At 40.6% G+C, this 26,637-nt stretch overlaps 3 protein-coding genes across 5 annotated transcripts; all 3 read right to left on the reverse strand.

Moving 5' to 3' along the window:
* Positions 1–1,734: 1,734 nt before the first annotated feature.
* Positions 1,735–6,494, reverse strand: sptssa (serine palmitoyltransferase, small subunit A). Its single transcript, NM_001165152.2, is given in 2 exon segments — positions 1,735–2,593; positions 6,353–6,494. Coding segments are annotated over 2 exon segments (207 nt in total). The 5' UTR covers positions 6,456–6,494; the 3' UTR covers positions 1,735–2,489.
* A 480-nt stretch (positions 6,495–6,974) lies between these two features.
* On the reverse strand, positions 6,975–18,199 carry LOC110505780 (E2F-associated phosphoprotein). Of its 3 annotated transcripts, none has more exons than XM_021585215.2 (6): positions 17,860–18,199; positions 17,340–17,527; positions 17,042–17,146; positions 16,721–16,838; positions 7,692–7,817; positions 6,975–7,598 (listed from the first exon to the last, which is right to left on the reverse strand). In XM_021585215.2, exons 1-6 carry the CDS (start codon positions 17,928–17,930, stop codon positions 7,310–7,312), a joined length of 897 nt encoding a protein of 298 aa, XP_021440890.2. In that variant the 5' UTR covers positions 17,931–18,199; the 3' UTR covers positions 6,975–7,309. The 3 variants fall into 3 exon arrangements, with proteins under 3 accessions (XP_021440890.2, XP_021440891.2, XP_021440889.2); XM_021585216.2 differs by having other exon boundaries at positions 17,852–18,195; XM_021585214.2 differs by having other exon boundaries at positions 17,894–18,185.
* Positions 18,200–18,330: 131 nt separating this feature from the next.
* LOC110505779 (sorting nexin-6) lies at positions 18,331–26,095 on the reverse strand. Its single transcript, XM_021585212.2, has 14 exons — positions 25,997–26,095; positions 25,791–25,841; positions 24,848–24,952; positions 22,917–23,027; positions 22,529–22,650; positions 22,176–22,299; positions 21,876–21,971; positions 21,492–21,597; positions 20,619–20,694; positions 20,480–20,519; positions 20,191–20,277; positions 19,813–19,972; positions 19,529–19,614; positions 18,331–19,433 (listed from the first exon to the last, which is right to left on the reverse strand). The coding sequence occupies exons 1-14, from the start codon at positions 26,000–26,002 to the stop codon at positions 19,380–19,382; spliced, it is 1,224 nt and encodes a 407-aa protein (XP_021440887.1). The 5' UTR covers positions 26,003–26,095; the 3' UTR covers positions 18,331–19,379.
* Between the last annotated feature and the right edge of the window lie 542 nt (positions 26,096–26,637).

Consider the following 26,637-nt stretch of genomic DNA (forward strand, 5'->3'; position numbering starts at 1 on the left):
AAACTCTCATAACATATTTTCATTCCTGAACATTTGTTTTAAACTGCAGTGCTATGGATGAAATCTCTGTTTCTTAAGTTTTGCATTCAATCACTATATAAATTAAAAATGTACAACCATCCGAAACCTGATGTAGATAATAAACATATATACGTTTGACAGACAGGCCAACAGATCCCCTACATTTTTCTGAGCAGACAGAAAGAATACTGTCTGTGATTTCTGAGAAATGCATGCCTAGCCTACGTGAGACTACCCACTGCAGAGAGTTACAAGAGTCCTGCTTTATAAACTTGATTTGGCAAGCTGGTACTTCTTGCTGGGTGTTGTGTCACCGAGTATTAAACAGTGAAATATTTTCAAAAGATATATTAACTTCATTTGTCGTCATTGTAGACCTATGGAAGGAATATAGATTTAGGTCTTAGTTTGTCTCTCAGATTTCATATGATAAACAGTCAACAAGCAAAATAAAGTGGAGGAAACATCCAACAGATAATTGATAACAGAATGAATGGAGCATAGGTCATTTGGGCACTTAGAATAGAATAATATTTTGTACATATCCATAGCCTACTGTAGCCTACATGACTAAGACAGTCTGAGCACAACCTTATAGGATACATACACACTTTAAGGCTCTGGCCAATAATTGAAAGTTGAAAGAAAGTCAGGATGGATTCTTCTGAGAAGGAACTGAACAGGGTTGTGCCCAGTAGGGCACACCATAGCAAAACGTTTCACAACAGAACACAAAAAGCTGTGTTCTTATTGTACAAGTTCAGGCAGTACCTCTCGGTTTCGAAATCGTTTTCTCCCTATACTGAACACGACCCAAGAGAGTGATGTGAAGGGTGAACAGGTTTTGTTTTCCACAAGTCTCCCTCCCTCACCAACAGCTGAACTGTTGCTTCAGCTCACAGGGAGCTTAATTCTAGTTGCAACGCTGGCGGGCTGAGCACTTTATTTACACTAGACCTGAGAGGAGCAGTACAAACTCCAGGCAACGTGCAGAGTGTGTACGTGAGAACATCATCACCCCCAAGCTTAAAAAGTAACCAGCTGCTATTTTAATTTCGAGCCTGTGCCAGTCAGTGTGTTGAATTTGGCCATTGGTTATTCCTTATTACAGCCACTCCCACCGACCTTTTGATTGACAACTGAGTGGCAAGCTAGGCATGAGGAAATATTTTAAATAGTTATGTCATTGCCTTCACATCATTCATGATGTTATCTTTCACACAAACCAGATAAGATTTTTATGTGACACAACACTAAATCTTTATTTAAACAATATATTGACTTTTAAGATGAAGATCACTTTAATGGTCAAATCCACACATGGACTAACTGAAATTTGACTTCCCCTTTTAACCCCTCCAAAAGACACACATACATGTTTTGGAGAGGTCCGGGGGGGCTGCCACACTGGGAGCTGTTGTTGTTGTGGGGGGGTTAAGTGCCTTACTCAAGGGCACAACAGCAGGCAATGGCATCTAGGATTATATATCAGCAACCCTCTGGTTGCTAGCTCACTTCCCTTCCAATGTTTCCCGTCCGGTTGCTGGCTCGCCTCTCTAACCGCAAAGCTACCTTCTGCCCTTACCACCTGCTTCTTCCAAAGCAGAGTAACAGAGTAACAAGTACTGTATTCCATTTCTTAGGATGTTAATTAACTATACTCATTTCTTACTCAAGACCTTTCTAGATGTACAGGAAATGACAAAACAAGTTGGAGCCTCAAAATTCTCCACACGAAAGAGATTTATTTTAGAGCATGTGTCAACAGCAATGACACTTCAGAAACATTAACGTTTAAAATAAAAAAAAATGTTTGAGATTTAGAATACAGACATTTGGTCATTTTTGTTACATATATTAAAGAAAAGATAATGTCACAGTTAGCTTCAGCAATGCCCCCAAAACGTGGCTTTCCATCCTGAGACTGCTCAGTTAGTTTCATAACAAATATAACATTTTTGCTAACCAACATATCAAATCGAAAGTTTTACAGATATGTATACAATCGTATATACGAATATGTGATAAAATATGCCACCCCGGGAAAAAAAATTCTAATAACAATTGCAGGAGGGATTTAGAATGTCATAAAAAGCGATTTCTAAAAAGGTACAGTGAATAATAACTGTGTATATCTGTGCAATAGGAAACAACAAAACCGTTACATTTGCTGTGCAAACTGCAAAGCAACTCAGTAAGACAACAATGGTTTAATGTCCTAGAACATCAGACGTGCCAGTGGACTCCTCTCTGTACTCCCCCCCCACCCTGTCCAAGAACACTGTTCATGTTTCCATGATGACAAGCACAGAAAAAAATAGTTCCAGGAAATGGAATGAGATCCTCGTTCTCTCTCTCCCCGTCTGTCCTCCAGGTCCAGGTGACAGCCATAAAATTAAAATGAGAATTCATTCTAATTCCATGGTGACAGCAGTCACAGGCACACCCAGGCTTGGGTACAACTCGTGTCATTGAACCATCTCAAAGTACTGTAGTATGGCCATGATGTGCTGAGGCATGAACACGTAGCCAGTGTACACAGCCATCCCTGCTACAGATATCAGGATGGAGTCTGAGAGAGAGGTTAAGGAAATGTACCAATACTTATAACTATTATTGACTAGGGCATTCCAAACAGCCCTCAAATTAAGTGGACCTGACTGTTTTTTCAGTCATGGAACCACCGGTAGCTGTTGTGTGTGCTTTATATGTGCTACAGTCAATTATGATTGCATTTCATATCTTGGCTAGAAGACAACGCATCCGAAGACATCGAATACTAGCCATCCGACTATATCAGGTATATTGGAAATAACAATGTATAAGTGTGATGTCAGGGAAAGTTCTATGGGCAAGCTAACGTTTCCAAAAGCCAACCAAACAAAAAAAAAATGACTTTTATGATACGTGTTTGAGCCGTCATGTGCATTAGTAGCACAATTTTTAACTTATTTACATTTGTTTTTACTTATGTTGACTTCTCCATATTAATGTTGGTTTTAAGCTTTGGCTGACTTTTCTTAGCAGATGTACAATCATCCCAAATTGAATTATGGGGTATTTCAGGTCCCGGAGTGAACATAATTGTACACTCGCAAACTCAATCAAAAATGAGGGCTGAGGGGCTTATGTTGCCAACTTCCCTTGCTTGGCCAATCATTTGGACCGGCGACAAAGATGGCCACGGGGTTCTCCCAAGGGCGTAAGGTGAGGGAGGGTAAGTGGAGGAGGGTGTCTTTTATGTGTTTGAAACGCAGCCTAGACCTTTAGTAAAAGACAGCAAGCCACAGGTAAGCTAAATATGGTACACCTTCCTAATATTGAGTTGCACCTCCTTCTGCCCTCAGAACAGCCTCAATTCGTTCGGGCATGGACTATACAAGGTGTTGAAAGTGTTCCACAGGGATGCTGGTCCATGTTGACTCCAATGCGTCCTACAGTTGTGCCAAGTTGGCTGGATGTCCTTTGGGTGGTGGATCATTCTTGTTACAAACGGGAAACTGTTGAGAGTGAAAAACCCAGCAGTGTTGCAGTTCTTGACACACTCAAGCTGGTGCAACATACCCTGTTCAAAGGCACGCTTGTCTTGCCCATTCACCCTCTGAATGGCACCCATACACAATCCATGTCTCAAATGTCTCAGGGCTTGAAAATCCTTATTTAACCTGTCTCCTCCCCTTCATCTACACTGAGTGAAGTGGATTTTCAGCATCTCCATGTGAAATGATCAGATTTATATTTATTATTTAACTAGGCAAGCCAGTTAAGAACAAATTCTTAATTACAATGACGGCCTAACCCGGAAGACGCTGGGCCAATTGTGCACTGCCCTATGGGACTCCCAATCACGGCCGGTTGTGATACAGCCTGGAATCGAATCAGGGTCTGTAGTGACACCTCTAGCACTGAGATGCAGTGCCTTAGACCGCTGCGCCACTCGGGAGCCCCAAATATGCCTGGCAAATATTCTTATACTTGCCGGTGTAACCTAAACATTATCTCAGTTTGATATGGTGCTCGTGTATTAATGCTCATTTTTTCATTCCTATATCTGCTACAAATATGTCATGTTTTGGTAATGGAGAAAAAAGCACATGGCTAGCTTCAGTCGCCTGTAATCACTAGTTATTACTTCTAACCCAAAAACATTTTGGTGGAGATTTTAATAAGACTACAATGTTGTTTGGTTTATTGTTTGAACAGTCACTTAGATTATATTTGCTTATCGATGCAAAATAGGGTACTTTGACGCATAGCCTATAGATCAAGCTTCATTGCCTACACAACACTGCCCCCACGGCTATGGATGGGACGATACAGTGAGTTCCAATTTTCATGTGGCACGGAAGTACTCGACTGTCGGAGCGCATTACAAGGAGCCGCCCCTTTTGTGAGGAAAAATACATTGCGACACTGTGCTATGCTCCGTCGGCTCCGTTTGTGTTTTCTGTTTAGACCCCTATAGGCGGATGCTGTGCATTGAGACACAGCCTATGCAACAAAAAAACATATCTCTAGTTTAAACTGACGGATTTTGATGGGGATTTTTTGATTACATTTCTTAGATTGGGTGCATCAATGGATTTAAGGATTAACAAGCGACATCAATAAGGGATCATAGCTTTCATCTGGATTCACCTGGTTAGTCTTTCATGGAAAGAGCAGGTGTTCCTAATGTTTTGTACACTCAGTGTACATTTCATTTCAGTCTTACAACTAGGACCAATACAAATGGGTAGGCACTGGCAGGCTAATGTATAATTCTTCAGTCATCAGATAATTTACTAGTGTGATGTCTTCACAAATTTTTGGATAGTCATATCTTGCCTTTAAAAAAAAATGTATACCAGTTTCCAACTTACTTGATATAACTATCAGTCTACACACAGATAGAACAATGACACTGATATTTCACGGGATGTATAAGTGTGAAGAATCTGGTTGACGTTTCCACTCACTACCAAATATGCAGAGAGGAAGCCCAATGGCCGGTGTTGTGCCAAAAAGCTCCCCCCTGACAGAATTCCACCCCCCTTCACGTAAACTCGTACCCACTCATTGCTGCAACTTGCTTGCTAGTTGAGATTTCTGTTCAAGCTGCGTTTGATTTGATTTATTATGTCAGTTTGATCACGGGGAGGCACTAGTAATGTCTGCAGTTTTCAGTTTGGCTATTTGTTTCAAGTGTATTAGTATATAAATAAATCTCTTTGCCAAAATGCATCATCTCTCCCATGTTTTATTCGACTAGTAGTTGTTCTGAAATGTTTATTGCTTGCCTACATTTTACTCCCTCCTCTTGTGTTTAATATAACACACAAATTAATTATTAATTTCAGTTGCCTATCCTGATGTGAAGTTTGTTCTATTGTTCTATAGAAAGTATTTGACTCTGATGTGTGCCACAGAAAGTACTTGACTCTAGCTACAAAATTAAGGAAATTAGGGGGGGTTCGGCAAGGCTATCTTGCCTGCCAAAATCTTTTTTTATCTTGGGACAGCAAGGCCTGGCACACTTTTGGGTCATTTTGGTAGCTCATGTTGACCAGTAGTGTGTGCCACAGAAAGTATTTGACTCTAGCCACAAAATTAAGGGGGTGGGGGGATTTCGGCAAGGCTATTTTCTGGCCTGATGAAACCCCCCCCCCCTTCTTAATTTTGTGGCTAAAGGAAATTAGGAAATTTGAGGGGTGGATTTCCCTTAATTTTGTGGCTTGAGTCAAATACTTTCTGTGGCACACACACTACTGGTTATTGCACACGCGCACTTCAGCCGTTCCATAAAGAAAATATGTAAATACATGCAAATAACTCATTGGTTGTTTTGCCTACTATGATTAATTTGTTGATATTGGAAACGACAAGCTGCGGTCTATCGTGGGTTAGTTATAAAAAATATTTGGTCAACACATTCACGTCTTATGCCAGATAAAGCAAATGGAATTAATATTTGAAATACAGATGGAGACCAGAGTTCCACATTTCGCGAGAGTTGCGCAAACACGCTTTTTACAGGTGCGACAAGGCCCTACTACCTGGCTGTAAAAATTCGACAAATTTCACCACACTACACTGTCCTAGGGCGGACTAGTACGGTTGTCCATCAGCAGTAATTGTTTATTACTTTGTAACGACTCGAAATTATAGCGCAAGGTGTAGCCGACTAAACGCTAAGATTTACCATACTAGTTAGTCCCCGCTCAACTACATTGCAAAACGTTGAGTTCAGTCGACTACATAAGGTAATGAACTACAACACCGTGCCTATCTCAAGCTAAGATACCCAGGTAGACGAGTTATTTTCGAACCATTCTCGACCCAAAAAGGATACTGAAGATTGCTCTCTCCCAAGGTTCCAACATGTATAAAGCCGTGACGAGAATATACTGGTAATACAACCAGGAGATTTTCTTCCAGACATCTTCAAACGCCATAACTTTACGTCGTATTCTCTCTTCTTTTTAATGATCGCCGATTAGTTCCTGGTGACAATGACGTTTAATCACACGTTTTTCTTTGTCAACCAATCACGAATTCCATGAAAAACGACACGTAAAGGGGAGTTCCCACTTCCTTTCCTGTACTGACACCTCGGATTTCAAAAGAAAAGCTTATTCTATAAAATACACTGCTACCAAAGAAATGGAGATGGAAAGTACAATCTTTGGTGCTAATTTAAACCCACTGGGGACCAGTAATGTCCCCATGCGGTGGCCCCTTCATATTTGGTCCCTCCTTGCTTTTGGATAAAACTTTTAGGATAAATCTGAACCAAATCTCTTTCTGCCAAATCATATGCTACAACTAAGATCTAGTTTACATGATTCAATGACATTGGGTTGAAATATTCCCTTTACATTTTTGCTCATTGCAATAAACTCAAATGTATGTTTTGTTTTCTTATTATTTCTAGTAATACAATCAGAGGAAAGTTAAGTAAGAGAGTTTAACTACAAAATATTAAAAACATTTTATTTTGATATGTACTAATGACCAAATATCTATGGTAGCCAGGTCCAACTTCAGAAAAACAAAATAAGTAGATTTGTTGCACACACACACAAAAAAATATCAAGAAAAATACAATAAATACCATAGGGGTAAACTTAATATAACGTTGGAAGACCGTGGCTGTACAGCATACCTTTACAAAATACACACCGGTCTTATAACAGAAAAATATGTTGGCATGTGCCTTCAGGCAATTATAACACAAAAATATGTTGCCATGTACATTCAGGTAACAAATGTTTTAACAGAGATATCAAAGGTCACAGCAACAGTCATTTTAGCAGTGGCTGGCGAGGATGTTAAAAAAGTGGTAGACCTCGTCCTTATCGAGCACTGCCACCTCAGTGGAGCACTCTGTGCACTGGACAGGATGGTAGATCTCTCCACCCACCACCACTCCTGAATCTGTGGCTTCAATTGCCGTTGTTGGCTCTGGTTGACGCCCTTTCCTCTTTCTGTTCCTCAGATTGTTCTCGTTGAGTGTTTTGTACCGTAAAATCTCCTCTTTGTTTACTGTGCAGTTCATGACAAACATGGCTCTGTATTGGGTCCTGTATTTGTGATGCCTGTGGACAAAAAAAAAACTCAGACAAATTAAATGTTTCTTCTATTTCGACAATATTCACGGCCAAATTAATCTACAAGTCTTAATTTCTTACCTTTGGCAGTCGAGGCACAGCATGGTCATGCATGCTGGGCAGTTAAGGACAGCATCGCTGCTTGGAAGCCCCTGGGACTGCCCTCTTCTGTTCTGTGAAGATGGCAATCTTCTCTTTTCATTGTACCTGATCAAACAGGGGAACATAATTGACATCTGTGACCAAAACAAACCCTACTCATGAACTGAAAAGCACGTTCAAAGGAGATTCTCCAAGCATGCTTTCCTAATCTGGGTTCGGGAAACCGACCCTAAATATTTAGATTTTCTTTAAACCTTCACCTGGTTATTTTTTATTTTTATGTCACATGCACAAGTACAGTGAAATGACTCTCTTACAAACTCAAAGCCCAATAATTCAATAAACCAAAAATGTTTTACTAGAAAAAAATAAAAGAAACACAAGAAATACACAATAAAGTAAGCAAGTATACTATATAGGGTTGCAAAGGGTTGGAATTTTTCCAGAAATGTTCCATGCTTAAATTCATCAAAAACAGTTAGCTTATAACAGTGAACCCTCTGCATGAACAGTGCATTCTTCCATCACGTGTGCAGTGCACTCTTCCATCACATGTACAGCTGATTCTCAAGATATTGCACACTAATGAGACGCTATTGAGCCCACACTACTACAATGTCTGAGCCAAGGACCACATCCTTTCTGGTAAATTTTGATTACAATACTGGACGGGGTAAATATATTTTATATGACATACATGATTTTTTGTTAACTAGTAAATAGTAGCCTACAGCAAAGTGTGTGTAAATCATTTCTAACTCGTTAACAATTTATGCTAGTTTGTTTTTGCTACCATGTGGGTTTTAGCTTGCTTGAGCCTGCTAACTGAGTATTATTAATTCACCCGTTTCCATACATGATTCATTTTAAAACATTTATCCAAAGGAGTTGTTTAATCTAACTGCTTAACTATTTATCTGTACATGGAACTGTATTTGTTTTTAAAAAACTAATTTATTTCTAATCTTTACTAATGTAGAAGGAAAAGCTGTGTACATTTGCAACTACTGTGCCAAATCATATGTGAAGAATGCAACAAAGATGCAGAATCATCTGGCCAAGTGCAAAAAGTTCACTCAGCGCTCACAACAAGCAACCTCTGACAAAAGTCCCTCTACTTCTATTCGAGGTGAAAATGATTAATCAGACACCTTATCAATAGCAACAGCTCATGGTCCTCCTGGAATCAGAAGATTTTATTACTCAATGGAGGAACATAGAGAAATGCTGATGAATGTCTTGCATACAAAGCTCGGGCAACTGCTTCACCTCCGATGCTCACAGGCAATTTGTATTGGAAAAGATTTCTGAATGTTCTTCGCCCAGCATACACCCCTCCAACCAGACATGCTTTATCTACTCATTTGCTGGACGCAGACTTCAACAGAGTTCAAGTGAAGGTCAAGCACATCATAGAGAAAACAGACATCTCTGATGGGTGGTCGAATGTTCGTGGGCAAGGAATAATTAACTATATCATCTCCACCCCTCAACCAGTATTCTACAAGAGCACAGACACAAGGGACAACAGACACACGGGCCCTACATTGCAGATGAGCTGAAGGCAGTCATCAATGGCCTTGGACCACAGAAGGTACTGGTGACAGACAATGCTGTGAACATGTAGGCTGCTTGGTCTAAAGAGGAGGAGTCCTACCCTCACATCACCCCCATTGGCTGTGCTGCTCATGCTTTGAATCTGCTCCTCAAGGACATCATGGATACACTCTACAAGTGAGCCAAGGAAATGGTTGGGTATGTGAAGGGTCATCAAGTTATAGCAGCAATCTACCTCACCAAGCAAAGTGAGAAGAATAAGAGCACCACATTGAAGCTGCCCAGCAACACCTGTTAAGGTGGTGTTGTCATCATGTTTGACAGTCTCCTGGAGGGGAAGGAGTCTCTCCAAGAAATGGCCATATCAGTCTGCCGATATGACCAGCCCCATAAAGAGGATCCTCCTGGATGATGTATTTTGGGAGAGAGTGGTAAGCAGCCTGAAACCTATAGCAGTAGCCATTGCACGGATTGAGGGTGACAATGCCATTGTCTGACTGATGAAGAAATCTGTACTGCCCTTCCCACTTCACTGTTGCTCCAAGCAGAGGAAACTGCAGTTCTGAAATGCATGAAAAAGCGAGAAGACTTCTGCCTGAAGCCCATACACGCCACAGCATCCTGTCTGGTACAGAGATCAACAAGGCCTATAGTGTCATCACTACCGTGTCTTGCCACCTTGGCCTGGATAAAGGCAAGGTTCTTGGCAGTCTGGCTAAGTACACTTCCAAGCAAGGGCTTTGGGATGGAGATGCAATATGGCAGTCGTGCCAACATATCTCATCAGCCACCTGGTGGAAGGGACTTTGTGGATTCGAGGCTCTTTCCCCTGTTGCCTCCATCATCCTCCAAATCCCACAAACATCGGCCGCCTCAGAGCGCAACTGGTCCTTGTTTGGGAAGACACACACCAAAGCACGCAACAGGCTGACCAATACAAGGGTTGAAAAGTTGGTGACCACCCGGGCAAATTTGAGGCTTTTTAAGCCTGACAACGAGCCATCCTCAACAAGGTTGGAAGGTGACAGTGAAGATGAGGCCTCATGTGCAACCCTAACCCTAATACAGGAAATATATAGTATGCTCAGTTCCAATACCATATTTACATGTGCAGGGATACTGGAGTGATGGAGGTAAATATGTATAGGGGTAAGGTGACTAGGCAACAGGATATAAGATAAACAGAGTAGCAGCAGCTTGCATGTGCAGAGTCAGTATAAATGTGTGTTTTTTTTTTATTGTTTCTCTCCCACACCTTTATTTAACCAGGTAGGCTAGTTGAGAACAAGTTGTCATTTACAACTGCGACCTGGCCAAGATAAAGCAAAGCAGTGTGACAAACAACAACACAGAGTTAAACATGGAATAAAAAATATACAGTCAATAACACAATAGAAAAAGTCTGTATACAGTGTGTGCAAATGAGGTAAGGCAATAAATGGGCCATAATGGTGAAATAATTACAATTTAGCAATTAAACACTGGAGTGAAAGATGTGCAGAAGATGAATATGCAAGTACAGATACTGGGGTGCAAAGGAGCAAGATAAATAAAATAACAGTATGGGGGGATGAGGTAGTTGGATGGGCTTTTTACAGATGAGCTATGCACAGGTGCAATGATCTGTGAGCTGCTCTGACAGCTGGTGCCTAAAGTTAGTGAGGGAGATATGAGTCTCCAGCTTCACTGATTTTTGCAATTCGTTCCAGTCATTGGCTGCAGAGAACTTGAAGGAAAGACAGCCAAAGGAGGAATTGGCTTTGGGGGTGACGAATGAAATATACCTGCTGGAGCGCGTGCTACAGGTGGGTGCTGCTATGGTGACCAGTGAGCTGAGATAAGGCGGGGCTTTACCTAGCAAAGACTTAGATGACCTGTGGGTTTGTCAACGAATATGAAGCGAGGGCCAGCCAACTAGAGCATACGCAGTGGTGGGTAGTATATGGAGCTTTTGTGACAAAAAGGATGGAACTGTGACAGACTGCATCCAATTTGCTGAGTAGAGGCTATTTTGTAAATGACATCGCCAAAGTCGAGGATCGGCAGGATAGTCAGTTTACGATGGTATGTTTGGCAGCATGAGTGAAGGATGCTTTGTTGCGAAATAGGAAGCCAATACTAGATTTAATTTTGGATTGGAGATGCTTAATGTGAGTCTGGAAGGAGAGTTTACAGTCTAACCAAACACTTAGGTATTTGTAGTTGTCCACATATTCCTAGTCAGAACCGTCCAGAGTAGTGATGCTGAACGGGTGGGCAGCGATCGGTTAAAGAGCATGCATTTAGTTTTAACAGAATTTAAGAGCAGTTGGAGGCCACGGAAGGAGAGTTGTATGGCATTGAAGCTCATCTAGGGGTTAGTTAACAGTGTCCAAAGAAGGGCCAGAAGTATACAGAATGGTGTTGTCTGCGTAGAGGTAGATCAGAGAATCACCAGCAACAAGATACATCATTGATGTATACCAAGAAAAGAGTCGGCCCGAGAATTGAACCCCGTGGCACCCCCATAGAGACTGCCAGAGATCCGGACAACAGGCCCTCCGATTTGACACACTGAACTCTGTCTGAGAAGTAGTTGGTGAACCAGGCGAAGCAGTCATTTGAGAAACCAAGGCTGTTGAGTCTGCCGATAAGAATGTGGTGATTGACAGAGTCAAAAGCCTTTGCCAGGTCGATGAATACAGCTGCACAGTATTGTCTCTTATCGATGGCGGTTATGATTAGAGGTCGACCGATTATGATTTTTCAACGCCGATACCGATTATTGGAGGACAAAAAAACAAACAAAAAAAACGATACCGATTAATCGGCCGATTTTAAAAAAATGTATTTATAATAATGACAATTACAACAATACTGAATGAACACTTATTTGAACTTAATATAATACATCAATCAAAACAATTTAGCCTCAAATAGATAATGAAACATGTTCAATTTGGTTTAAATAATGCAAAAACAAAGTGTTGGAGAAGAAAGTAAAAGTACAATATGTGCCATGTAAGAAAGCTAACATTTAAGTTCCTTGCTCAGAACATGAGAACATATGAAAGCTGGTGGCTCCTTTAAACATGAGTCTTCAATATTCCCAGGTAAGAAGTTTTAGGTTGTAGTTAATATAGGAATTATAGGACTATTTCTCTCTATACCATTTGTATTTCATTAACCTTTGACAATTGGATGTTCTTATAGGCACTTTAGTATTGCCAGTGTAACAGTATAGCTTCCGTCCCACTCCTCACTCCTACCTGGGCTCGAACCAGGAACACAACGACAACAGCCACCCTCGAAGCAGCGTTACCCATCGCTCCACAAAAGCCGCGGCCCTTGCAGAGCAAGGGGAACAACCACTCCAAGTCTCAGAGCGAGTGACATTTGAAACGCTATTAGCGCGCACCCCGCTAACTAGCTAGCCATTTCATATCGGTTACACGAGCCTAATCTCGGGAGTTGATAGGCTTGAAGTTATAAACAGCTGCTGGCAAACGCACAAAAGTGCTGTTTGAATTAATGCTCACGAGCCTGCTGCTGCCTACCACCGCTCAGTCAGACTGCTCTATCAAATCATAGACTTAATTATAACATGATAACACACAGATATTATGTCATTAATATCTAAAAAACAAGACGTTTATTCTTTCAGTGAAATATGGAACCGTTCCGTACTTTATCTAACGGGTGGCATCCATAAGTCTAAATATTCCTGTTACATTGCACAACCTCTAGTTATGATATTGCTTAGGACCTTGAGCGTTGCTGAGGTGCACCCATGATCAGCTCGGAAACCAGATTGCATAGCGGACAAGGTACGGTGGGATTCTAAATGGTCGGTGATCTGTTGGTTAACTTGGCTTTCAAAGACTTTAGAAAGGCAGGGTAGGATAGATATAGGTCTGTAGCAGTTTGGGTCTAGAGTGTCTCCCCCTTAGAAGAGTGGAATGACCGCGGCAGCTTTCCAATCTTTGGGGAGCTCAGACGATACGAAAGAGGTTGAACAACAATTTCGGCTGATCATTTTTGAACGAGAGGGTCCAGATTGTCTAGCCCGGCTGATTTGTACGGGTCCAGATTTTGCAGCTCTTTCAGAATATCAGCTATCTGGATTTGGGTGAAGGAGAAATGGGGGAGGCTTGGGCAAGTTGCTGTGAGGGGTGCATGGCTGTTGACCGGGGTAGGGGTAGCCAGGTGGAAAGCATAGCCAGCCGTAGAAAAAGACATTGAAATTCTCAATTATCGTGGATTTATCTTTGGTGACAGTGTTTCCTAGCCTCAGTGCAGTGGGCAGTTGGGAGGAGGTGCTCTTATTCTCCATGGACTTTACAGTGTCCCAGAACTTTTTGGAGTTTGTGCTACAGGATGCACATTTCTGTTTGAAAAAGCTAGCCTTTTCTTTCTTAACTGCCTGTGTATATTGTTTCCTAACTTCCCTGAAAAGTTGCATATCGCGGGTGCTATTCAATGCTAATGCAGTACGCCACAGGATGTTTTTGTGCTGGTCAAGGGCAGTCAGTTCTGGAGTGAACCAAGGGCTATATCTGTTCCTGGTTAAAAAAAACTGGAATGGGGCATGCTTATTTAAGATGGTAAGGAAAGAACATTTAAAGAATAACCAGGCATCCTCTACTGACAGAATGAGGTCAATATCCTTCCAGGATACCCGGGTCGATTAGAAAGAACTGCTCGCTGAAGTGTTTTAGGGAGCGTTTGACAGTGATGAGGGGTGGTCATTTGACCGCAGACCCATTACGGACGCAGGCAATGAGGCAGTGATCGCTGAGATCCTGGTTGAAGACAGAAGAAGTGTATTTGGAGGGCAGGTTGGTTAGGATGATATCTATGAGGGTGCCCGTGTTAACAGATTTGGGGTTGTACCTGGTAGGTCCATTGATAATTTGTGTGAGATTGAGGGCATCAAGCTTAGACTGTAGGATGGCCGGGGTGTTAAGCATGTCCCAGTTTAGGTCACCTAACAGCACAACCTCTGAAGATAGATGGGGGGAAATCAATTCACATATGGTGTCCAGGGCACAGCTGTGGGCAGAAGGTGGTCTATAGCAAGCGGCAATGGTGAGAGACTTGTTTCTGGAAAGGTGGATTTTTAAAAGTAGAAGCTTGAATTGTTTGGGCACAGACCAGGATAGTAAGACAGAACTCTGCAGGCTAACTCCGCCCCCTTTGGCAGTTTTATATTGTCGGAAAATGTTATAGTTAGGGATGGAAATTTCAGGGTTTTTGGTGGCCTTCCTAAGCCAGGATTCAGACATGGCTAGGACATCCAGGTTGGCTGAGTGTGCCAAAGCAGTGAATGTTAACGTGCATAAAACCAAGGTTTTGACGGTTACAGAAGTAAAAAAATGAGAGCGCCTCGGGAATGGGAGTGGAGCTAGGCACTGCAGGGCCTGAATTAACCTCTACATCACCAGAGGAACAAAGGAGGAGTAGGATAAGGGTACGGCTAACGGCTATAAGAACTGGTCGTCTAGTACGTTCGGAACAGAGAGTAAAAGGAGCAGGTTTCAGGGTACGGTAGAATAGATTCAAGGCATAATGTACAGACAAAGGTGTGAGTGAGGATATGATGGAGTGAGTGTTTGTTGGACTGTGTGTGTGTGTAGGGCCCTGTGAGTGTGCAGAGACAGTGCCAATACTGAAATATAGATACAAGGTAAACTCGGTCCGTGTAGATATTTTGTTAGCTATTTATCAGTCGTATTGCTTGGGGATAGAAGCTGGTCAAGAGCCTGTTGGTGTCAGACTTGATGCACTGGTACCTCTTACATAGCAAAACACTTTTGTAACAGTTTGTTTTATGTGGATACAGTGCCTTGCGAAAGTATTCGGCCCCCTTGAACTTTGCAACCTTTTGCCACATTTCAGGCTTCAAACATAAAGATATAAAACTGTATTTTTTTGTGAAGAATCAACAACAAGTGGGATACAATCATGAAGTGGAACGACATTTATTGGATATTTCAAACTTTTTTAACAAATCAAAAACTGAAAAATTGGGCGTGCAAAATTATTCAGCCCCCTTAAGTTAATACTTTGTAGCGCCACCTTTTGCTGCGATTACAGCTGTAAGTCGCTTGGGGTATGTCTCTATCAGTTTTGCACATCGAGAGACTGACATTTTTTCCCATTCCTCCTTGCAAAACAGCTCGAGCTCAGTGAGGTTGAATGGAGAGCATTTGTGAACAGCAGTTTTCAGTTCTTTCCACAGATTCTCGATTTGATTCAGGTCTGGACTTTGACTTGGCCATTCTAACAACTGGATATGTTTATTTTTGAACCATTCCATTGTAGATTTTGCTTTATGTTTTGGATCATTGTCTTGTTGGAAGACAAATCTCCGTCCCAGTCTCAGGTCTTTTGCAGACTCCATCAGGTTTTCTTCCAGAATGGTCCTGTATTTGGCTCCATCCATCTTCCCATCAATTTTAACCATCTTCCCTGTCCCTGCTGAAGAAAAGCAGGCCCAAACCATGATGCTGCCACCACCATGTTTGACAGTGGGGATGGTGTGTTCAGCTATGTTGCTTTTACGCCAAACATAACATTTTGCATTGTTGCCAAAAAGTTCAATTTTGGTTTCATCTGACCAGAGCACCTTCTTCCACATGTTTGGTGTGTCTCCCAGGTGGCTTGTGGCAAACTTTAAACAACACTTTTTATGGATATCTTTAAGAAATGGCTTTCTTCTTGCCACTCTTCCATGAAGGCCAGATTTGTGCAATATATGACTGATTGTTGTCCTATGGACAGAGTCTCCCACCTCAGCTGTAGATCTCTGCAGTTCATCCAGAGTGATCATGGGTCTCTTGGCTGCATCTCTGATCAGTCTTCTCCTTGTATGAGCTGAAAGTTTAGAGGGACGGCCAGGTCTTGGTAGATTTGCAGTGGTCTGATACTCCTTCCATTTCAATATTATCGCTTGCACAGTGCTCCTTGGGATGTTTAAAGCTTGGGAAATATTTTTGTATCCAAATCCGGCTTTAAACTTCTTCACAACAGTATCTCGGACCTGCCTGGTGTGTTCCTTGTTCTTCATGATGCTCTCTGCGCTTTTAACGGACCTCTGAGACTATCACAGTGCAGGTGCATTTATACGGAGACTTGATTACACACAGGTGGATTGTATTTATCATCATTAGTCATTTAGGTCAACATTGGATCATTCAGAGATCCTCACTGAACTTCTGGAGAGAGTTTGCTGCACTGAAAGTAAAGGGGCTGAATAATTTTGCACGCCCAATTTTTCAGTTTTTGATTTGTTAAAAAAGTTTGAAATATCCAATAAATGTCATTCCACTTCATGATTGTGTCCCACTTGTTGTTGATTCTTCACAAAAAAATACAGTTTTATATCTTTATGTTTGAAGCCTGAAATGTGGCAAAAGGTCACAAAGTGCAAGGGGGCCGAATACTTTCGCAAGGCACTGTACATTGCTTACCTCTTCCTCTTGGTGTCCACCCATGCCTGATCCCGGTCATCCTCATCAGGGTCGTACAGTAGTTCATCGTTGGTGGGGATGGATCGCTGTTTCCTGCATCTCTTACCCAACGAACTACCTGCAGAAGAGGATCAAATTATTGTTTTTTATTGCAGTATCTGTACAACACAATAAGACTGTCGTGAACTTAAAAACATGCTGGATGGAGAATCTCCATTGAAATTGCTTTTTAGTCCAGGGCTAAGCTTAATCTGCGTCCAGGAAACCGTCCCTCTGTGTCACAGAGCTTGGTTTACCAATGAATCCGAGCTACACACTTACTTGGAGCCGTTTCCTCCTCTTCTGAATCGGAGTCAAAATAAACATTGTCATAAAGCTCTGGCAACCCAGGTGTTGAAGCATTATCACTGGTACCCGAAGTCTCCCCTGGGATGGACAGATGGACACTCATCAATGAGTACAGCGGTACAATGTTATTGAGATAAAATGGCCAACAAATTCAGTAAATGCAGCTGAAGTGTTATTACTATTCATAACAGAACGCTGTGCATAGGTAGGCATACTAATTGGACAAGTATCCCCCACAAAAATAACAAATAATGCTAGAAGGAAATTCCACCTGCTGATGCTGTAAGGGGCAACCATTTGCACTCCATAGTTTTAATGGTGGTGCAGAGCTCTGCCTCCATCTCTTTCTCAAACTCATCCCCACTGGAGGACTCACTCTCCCCAGTGAGGTATTCTCGGATGAGTTTCTTCTTCTGATCCGGGGTCCCGTTCAAGAGCACTTCCAGCTCATCCTCAGAGCTGGAAATACAGCAATAACATAGGGATGTCTTGATGATGTACAGTTTTAAATTGGTCATATCCTGTTTGAACAACACTCACAACTTTTGCGCCCCAACAATAAAGTACTTATGGAGGACTGAGATCATTGATTTCAATTGGCACTTTTTGAAATGGAATTGACCCCAACCCTGCATCACAGATTTGTCCAAGTAGTCTTAGATTTTAAGGGCCTAAAAGCAAATCAAGGTAACATAATGTTAACACAATACCCAAACCATTAACATTGACACGTTAGCCTACTAGTAGCATCACTAGCGACCATGCTTGCATTGAACCACCCACCAGCTTACGTTAAGTCTCCTAGCCATCTAGCCAAATGCTTACGCCAAAACATGTAACCTGTCTTCAGCTCTTTCTTCATCACTTGGCTCCTCTATCTCATATGAATCATCCTCTACGTGTCTGTTCATTTGGTATTTTGAGAATTCTAACAATCTAACCAACGAAAACGGTTAAAGAGGTAGCTAAAGATAAACAGAGGAAACTTTTTGAGACGCACGCCAGAATCTTGTAGCTAACTTCTTGATTACTTCCGGTTTGCGCTTTTCAAAGTTAAAGTTTGGTGTGTGAGATAGTGAGATTCATCAGTAGAAACGAAATTGTTGAAGTAGCGGACAGTTTTCAATTAATTCGTGTAATGTCTGTTTCTTCCTTGTAATGACTGGAGTAAAAGGGAATTGCTCAAACACCCCCTTCTATTTATGAAATGCCCCCCTAATACACTACACACTTCCAGGGTGAAAGAAGCCTATTACAAGCGGTTTGAAAAGTGGCCATCTTTTTTTTATTCAACCTTAATATGAACAGTTGATACCGAGTTTAATATGATATTGAAGGACATTTTCCATTGGCTTCCCCTGGCTTTTCTTCCATGTTTCTCAGGGTCATAAACGCTACAGAACTGAAAGGATTACAACTAGACAGATAAACAGAGTCTACTCAAAACATTGGATGGAATTATGTTCACAAGGGTTCTAAGGTAAATAGTATCATTTATTACTATTTTCATTTTTTTTAATCATAATTATCAGTATTACTGTTTGTTTCAGCATTTCTCCATCTACATAAATGGAAGCTTTGGTCACAGAGTGAAAAAAACATTCATATACAGAGCACTTTAAAGAAATCTGGGGAAAAACAAAAACAACCTTATCCATTAATGGTCTTTTTTTCTTTCTTTTTTTTTCTTTCTTTTTTACAATACTTGATAGGATTAATCTACATTAAGGCAAACATATTGAAGCATTACTTGTCTGGAATGAAAAATAACAGGATTTGTATAAAATAACAAAACAAAAGTATTAGTAAAGATCGTTTTGATCATTAGCAGTACAGTAAGAACTAATACAACATTTACAAGGCTTTTAGTGACAATACATTTTAATAATAGTAACAATCAGCTCATCTTGAACAAAGTAACTGAGCAGCATCACAGAAAAGTTTTACTGAAACTATTGCCCTCAACGATTACTCTAAGTAAAATAATAACAAATAATAAATCTGGACAGACATGATATAGATTGGGAGAAGATTCCCATCGAGAACGATGATTGTTAACAATTAAAAAGTTTACGTGATTAAACAAAGTTATAGATTCATGTGCTGTGTGGATTTTGCAGGTATTCCACACTGGCTTCCTCACGCTTTTAGTGTGGGTTGTGGAGGGAGTTTGGTGTCTCTGGTAGTAGTGATGACTACGAACAGGCATCCTGAAAACAAACTGACCCCAGATATACTCTTTCTTCCATCTTCACAGTGAAGATCAGGCCAAAGCGGGGAAAGCCCTGTACAGTGAACCTTCAGCAAAGACCTAAGTGTCTCCTTTGAGGACTCCGAGACAGCTTTGCAATAATTGTAAATTACCCTGTGGAGAAAGAGAGAAAGAGGTTCAGCCTTTTACTAAGCACAGGCACCAGTTTAGGCTGTCTTAATAGACAACCATGTGTAATGCAAAATGACCTTAGCATGTTTGAGTTCCAGTTCAGCAAGTTCCACCAAGTTCTTTCTGAAGGCTGCTACTCGTCTTGTCTTGAAGTCTATGAGCTCTGTACTCCGGAATAAAGAGAACGTTATCAGATTAACTTCTCTACATCCATGAATCTGGTTTAGCTTCTCTTATATGCAAAACCTGGGACTCTGATTTAATTTTCAACAGGGAGGAATAATTTTTGGAAAAGTATTAAATGTATTGTTAATACTCTTAAACAAGTATAAAAATATATAAATGCGAGTGGATAAAGTACCTTGCTTTGCAGACTCTGAGATTTTCTCAAACTTCTGACAGCACACTTGCTGGCTGGTCTCTGCCTGAAGCACATCTTTGTTCTTTGCCCTGGCTCTGTCCAGAGCTTTGTTTGCGTTCTCGTAATCAACCAGGGCCCTCCCTCGTCTGTACAACAGATCCTTAAGAAAGAAACAGCAGATTCCATTTTGCACATTAATAATAATAAACACCACACTGTCTGATGGAAAATCCATCAATACCAACAAATGCAAACATATGGAGATTGAGGAGACGTTTCTTCAGGAAATGCGCAGATACTACCTCTGATAACAGACCAGCGTATCTGATCATAATTGTTTGATGATTAAAAAAAGCAGGGTCAAGTTAGATATTGTACCTTAGCAGCTTGCGACTCCCTGAGGTAATACTTCAGTAAGTCTGCAAGTTTCAGGTCCTCATCCGCAGCCACTCGAGCCTCTATTTTCTGTAGAGGAAGGACACCAACAGAAATGTGAGACTTCAGACAAAACTAATTTTGTCATTGATGCGAATCTGCATTGCAGCTGATAGATGAAGCTACTTGACATGTAGTGAATATAGGCCTAGTTATTAACTTCAGTGAACATTGCTAGTACACAACAATTGTGTGATACATAGAATCAAAAGACCAGGCAAAAAAAACATACCCGTGTTTTCTCAAACAGTTCAGAGACTTTCAAGAAAAATCTGGAAAACAGTGGGTTGCATTTGAGTTACAGTTGGATCAAAGCTTTTTGGCAGCAAACAATATATGGGGAGAAAAGGACAAATAATTTAGTCCCATACTTGCACACATCTGTGGAGTCCTGGGTTCCTAAAGTGTACAGTGTGGAGGCAATTCTATTGATATCATCTGCAGCACCTGCAACATAAGAACACAACTTTAGATTACATAACACCCTAAACCCCCGTACTCAAACACAGACGGTCTGTCAATCATGTACAAAATGCATTGAACAAAATGCAAGCATAAATCTTTTAGAAAATAATATCTGCAGCTGGACATGATCAAATTCGCAGTGAGTCACTTTTCTAATATAGTATTCCGTTTTAATGTTGTGGAAATGAAGTATATTACAATACATAAAAGTTCTTACCGGACTTTAAGACATGACAGATGTACTGTCTGATCCATGGGAATGACAGACGACTATATATTTATGAGTGAAATTTTATCCTGAAGCTTTGCCAAACTTTTAATTCGCGAAACTAAAGACATGACTCTTACCTGTTAGGATATATACAAGATATTGTCCTCATCATTTAAATATATATATATTTTTTTACAAATGGAACATGACAAAGTTTCGAAATGAGTCGGCTGTCATCCCCAATACTTTAAGACTGACTGACCCAACTACAAATAAACATACAACTTACCCATTTCCATATTTGTCAGCAAATTAATATAAAACAAAAAAATAGACGTAAAATACAATGTACAGCACATGGACAAACAGACAGGCTGGTTTCCACAAACATTAAAACATAATACCAAAGTGACTCAGTCCCACTCACAGTTCACCAAAAAAAAATGCATTTCAACACTTCCAATTGGAATTACTCAAATCAATCTCATTCTCAGTAACTGATTCAAATCCATGTATATAGCAAAAAGCTTACCTAGCACGTGGAGATTATGCGACAGAGGAGACTTACTTTTGTGAGACCTGATCATTCTATCAGATTTGGCGGAGGCATCTTTGACACGATTATGGTACTCTAAAAGGAATGTCTTCTCATGCTCAAAGAAATCATCTACATCCTGAAATCCAAAAGACAATCACATCAAACTTTATACAAGTAATAACTGTTAGAAATAATACAAATCGGAAGAAATGCATTTGTCAAATTTGTTTACACAAATGTGAGCGCCATTCATGATGTGAACAATGTTTTTTAAACATTGTTTAAGTAGTGAAATGCTTATGTTGTGCCTTATAATATACAACTCAAAGCAAGTTCAATACCCATTTGCTTGGCTGAATGGATTTACATAGAAGAGTGGACGAATGGTTTACATAGAAAAGCGAACCAACTCACCTTCACCCCTGCCACTAACACACCGTCTGCAGACTTCACCACATTCTTGAAGAAATCTTCCATCTTCTCCCTCTTGTTTTTGCCTCGTACACTTAGCTAAGAACAAAAGGTAAGGACAAAATGACAATGATAAAACTAAGACATGGTAAGGGAATGACATATTCTAATGTTTCCAGGCATATCCAACTAACCTTTTGAGTTATCTAAAGTTCATGAAAACGAGAGAGAGCTTGTCTAAGAACATCTCCACAGCAACAATCGTCTCCAAAATCCTAACTTGGTCATTATGACCCGACTTACATCTTGGTTGTACTCTAAAAACACATGGAAGTTCAAGTCTTTCCTCAAAACAGGATGCGCAGCCACACGGCAAAGAAACACTTCATGCATCGCCACTGTCTTCTTGAAGATAGCCAAGTATTCGCTGAAACACACAGACATAGCCTAGATATTACCAATAGTATTCATAACACCAAATTATCCCAACCAAACCACTGTACTGAAACACAAAAACAATGTCAGAGCAACATGGGTCATGTTCAGTTTGAACAAAATTGAAGAAAACACTAAAACATTGTAGTACTATCTGAACTTGTCAAATAAGAAACACAATGTGCCCTAATGAACCCGTCCATGAACTCTAAATCACTCACGCTTCAAGTTCCTGTTTCATTTTGGTGAACTCTTCCTTGGTCATGGAACCTTCACCTTCCCCTAGTTTCTGTAACTTCTCTCTGGAGGCATCAAAGTCAGGTCTTGGAGGGGCTGGGGGAATCTATGGGGAATCAACACTTGAATCAGTACAGTGTTTGAAATTTAACATCTTGCTAAGTTCATTACTGCATGGAACCAAGGAGTTTGAATAAGAAAGGGGATTGACAATTCATAATTACATTGTTTTACAAAACACTAAGTTTATGTACTTATCCTGAAAGCCAAAACATCCCAAAATGGCACCCTATTCCCTATATAGTGCACTACTTTATAGGGTGCCATTTGGGACTCAACCACAGAGTATATCTGATGGGGCTCAGTACTTACAATGTAGCCAGCATACTCCTCATTTTCCACAAAGGAGTCATGAAGCCAGATGAACTCCTCATGCTGCCGCACCACTGAAAACTCATTCTGCTTGAAGTTAGGAAGAGTGCTCTGGGAAACAAAACAGTAGAAATCAGATGTCACTAACATTTTTTTAGTTTTTTTGTGCACTGAGCAAATTTCAGGTCTGCTGAGCACAAACTTGACCGTTGTGAAAATTCTGTGCAATTTCCGGCACGCGTTTACTGTGAACAGAGGGTGTACCTGCTTTAAGTAACAGTTTTACTGTGAACAGAGGGTGTACCCGCTTTAAGTAACAGTATTAACAGTGGCCAAGTAGGCTACTGTGGCTATTTGATCATAATATAGGCCTACCAGAGTGGCCTACCATCAAAGACAATGGAGAAAAACACATCCCATAACATTTTAACATGGAAATAGCTGTTCTCTCATTCAGCCTATAGTAGCAGCCAATGTGTGGTCTACAATGCCTACAGTCCATGAGACTCTGAAAAAAAAACACAAAAAAAAAACATGCAGGGCTTGATATTAACCTATTTATCCACTTGTCCTTCAGACAAGGAGGTGACTGAAAATGTGTGATGCAAGAAACCACTTTACAAAATAATATTCATTATTATTCCCAGGCAATTATTACAGAGAATCAGACAAAGTATAGTATGGACCTGAGCCGTGCCTGTCAATGCTCCTACTCCAATGCGCTCTACCTACAAGAAAATCTCTTGCAGTTAGTTTTGCAAACTAAATCTTGCATAGTTTGTTTTGTTTAGCTATATTACATTGAAAGTGGCTAATATTGCGTATATTCAATCATAGTTCCCACAGTAGAATGAAACGATGATAGTATTAACTGAAGGGGAAAACTGTAGAAAGTTGAATCTTGTGCTTCTCTGCACAGGCTCATATTTCTTCTGCGCAGCAGTCCAAGGGGAATTGGTCACTAGTGGAACAAATTCTACTGAAAATCATAGCCGAATAGAGTATGGCATATCTATGGCTCTTCCAAAAATATCTTTCTGCCAATTAGAATGTGCAGCTCAATAAAAGGGGAAAGCCAGACGATCTGGATCAGAATGATCTGAAGTGTCAAGGCAAAGGTTAACCCCCTTCAATCATGATTGAATTCCTTCCTTCACAAGAGTCCTTGCAACATGATCAAAGTTGCCGTAAAAACATAAACCCATGACATTATGAGGTTAGTGTAAGGTAATGACTACTGGAATTCTCTCTGCATTGAAAATGGAGTGGAATGTGATCATGCACAGATCTTAATTTGCATTCCATGACTTCAACAAAGCATATTTTGCATACACACTAGGATTCAGAAGACAAAATTAATGTGGCGATAACACAACTGCTGGGGAGGAACATATTTGCAAGTCATGTGACATCTGTCTCAATTCAGACAGCCAGAGAAACGCACATTATTGCCAAGATTTGTATAACTAAACCAAGAGACCACAGCCTGTCGTTTCTAATGGGAACAAGCGAGATCCTATTGGTGCGTTCCAGCATGCATCTGCATGTTTCCGTTAGGGAACGCCTACTCTTTGCAGTGTGTGTGTGAAATAACCCCATTCGCTATCGCACTCCTTCTAAACAACGCAATTTTTTAAACTTTTGCAACGGGTAAAGTCTACATAACTTGGTGCACTCTGTTCATAACAGATTCCAGTTTTGGGAACAGAAAACTGAATTGAGATCAAATGTTTCATCGATGAGAAAATTATCAAAATGTAGTCCAAAATCCATCTCGTTCCATCTTCTCCCACTGTCGGCCAAGCGGATGCTTCACATTATACATCCAGTGAAATGTCTGTCTCATTGTTTTATCTGTGTTATTGACATTTTATGTGCCAAGTGTCAGGGCAAACAGGAAGAAATATTGACAAATGGGCAAACTCTCTTACCTTAGTATGGACAGTAAACTTAACCTTGTCCCGCTCACTTAATGCATCAGAAATGTCCACTTGGAGTGTTGCATCAGTTTGGAGGTCAACATTGACTGCCCTAGGCTGTAAAATATTGTAATAGATATTGTATTTAGTGACAAGCCAATGACAAAAATCACCATTCCCCACAACTAAAGCTGGCTACATTCCACAGAAGAGATGATAGATATAGCAAGACTCTACTGTTTGCTTTTCCCCTTTTGGAGGAGAGGGATATACCAAAATACAAATGAGACAGTATGTGAATCTTTAAACGAATGTTGACAGTAGTCTTCCTCATTTGTTTGCCTACTAAGGTAAGTCATGTTGTTGTTATCCAATTATACTAGCAAGCTAGCACAATATTGCTCAGCATTCTGAATGAATGAACAGAATGGCAATCATGCAATGCCTGCTAGTTACATAGCTAATGCTCCAACAGGACACAACAATTACATAACGGCTAGTTAGCTCTGTCAAATGATGGCTGTGTACTTCCTAGCTTAGCTTGCAAACTAGCCAGCAAAACAATAGCAGAAAGCTAATACATGTGCATAGTTAGATGGGTGTGCTACTAGTTAGCAATGGCAATACACTTCTTATTTGAGAAGTTAAAATAAGGTTACGTATGTTCACAATTAACAAGAGGGCGCTACCTACTGGATTGTAACAGTTGCTGGCCAGCTAGGAAGTCAACTGACTTCTGATGTGGTCAAACTGACTACTGTAGCTAACTTAGCCTAACGTTAGCTATTCAACCAATTTGACGTCAGTTGTCACCTGTCTAACAGCTGATCAGATCATGCAATAAGTAATTACTGCAGAATACAAATAAAGCAAATAGCTAATCTAGTTAACTGTTACGACCAGAGACAAATAAGGTAAATATTTTTTTAAATCTAAGAAGAAGAAAAAAACTTACTCCTCTGTCCTCCTCCGAGAGGAAATCGGGACCATCGTCCAGCCCTTCTTGCTAGGTAACGTTAAACAGAAGACGACGGCACAAGACAACATGCGTTAGCCACATTACCGTAAGCATCGTTTACTGATGAATGTGTCTGTGTCAGATGACTGCACACATAAAACAATAAGGTTAGCTAGCTAGAGTAAATTGTGAATAACACCTACCATCATGGCTGCTGCGGGTGGAGTAGTGAGGAAGTCGTGTGACGTCACGTGACGAGGCCGCAGTGGGGATGATAAAACGTGGAGCTTTCAATCCAAACCTCCAAGTGGGGCCAAGAGTAGCCACTTGACTGGTACTAATAGGCCCTTACAAATATTTTCACTCTTACAATTTCATCCCACCACATTCACAAAACTATTTTAAAGGTTTAAACATTGATTAGGCAGGTCTATAGATAGATCCAACTGAGCAAAAGGTTTTCCATCATTCTTAGCATTTCATGACTTTTTCCCTAATTCATTTGTGGTTTTGTGTGTGTACGCGTGCATATGTGTGCAATAGCTACCATAGCTACCATAGCTACATCAAAATCAATTAAACTAATATTTTGTAAGAATATAGTGGAATAGAATATCTTCTGGCTACTGATCTGCTTCTCTACCTAACACTTGGCAGAATATGTATTTTTAAATATGATGGTTATAAACGACAATCTGACAGTCCACAACAGCTGACCTCAAATTATATTAGTTCTGTTGTCTTTGTAATTGCATTAGCTGGGTGTGAAAGGGGGAAACAGAAGGAAAAAATATACTGGACAGCATTAAGCACAGGGGGTAAGAGGCGAGTCTACAACTTGTCT

The sequence above is a fragment of the Oncorhynchus mykiss genome, chromosome 25 (assembly GCF_013265735.2).
Source record: "Oncorhynchus mykiss isolate Arlee chromosome 25, USDA_OmykA_1.1, whole genome shotgun sequence".
NCBI lineage: Eukaryota > Metazoa > Chordata > Actinopteri > Salmoniformes > Salmonidae > Oncorhynchus > Oncorhynchus mykiss.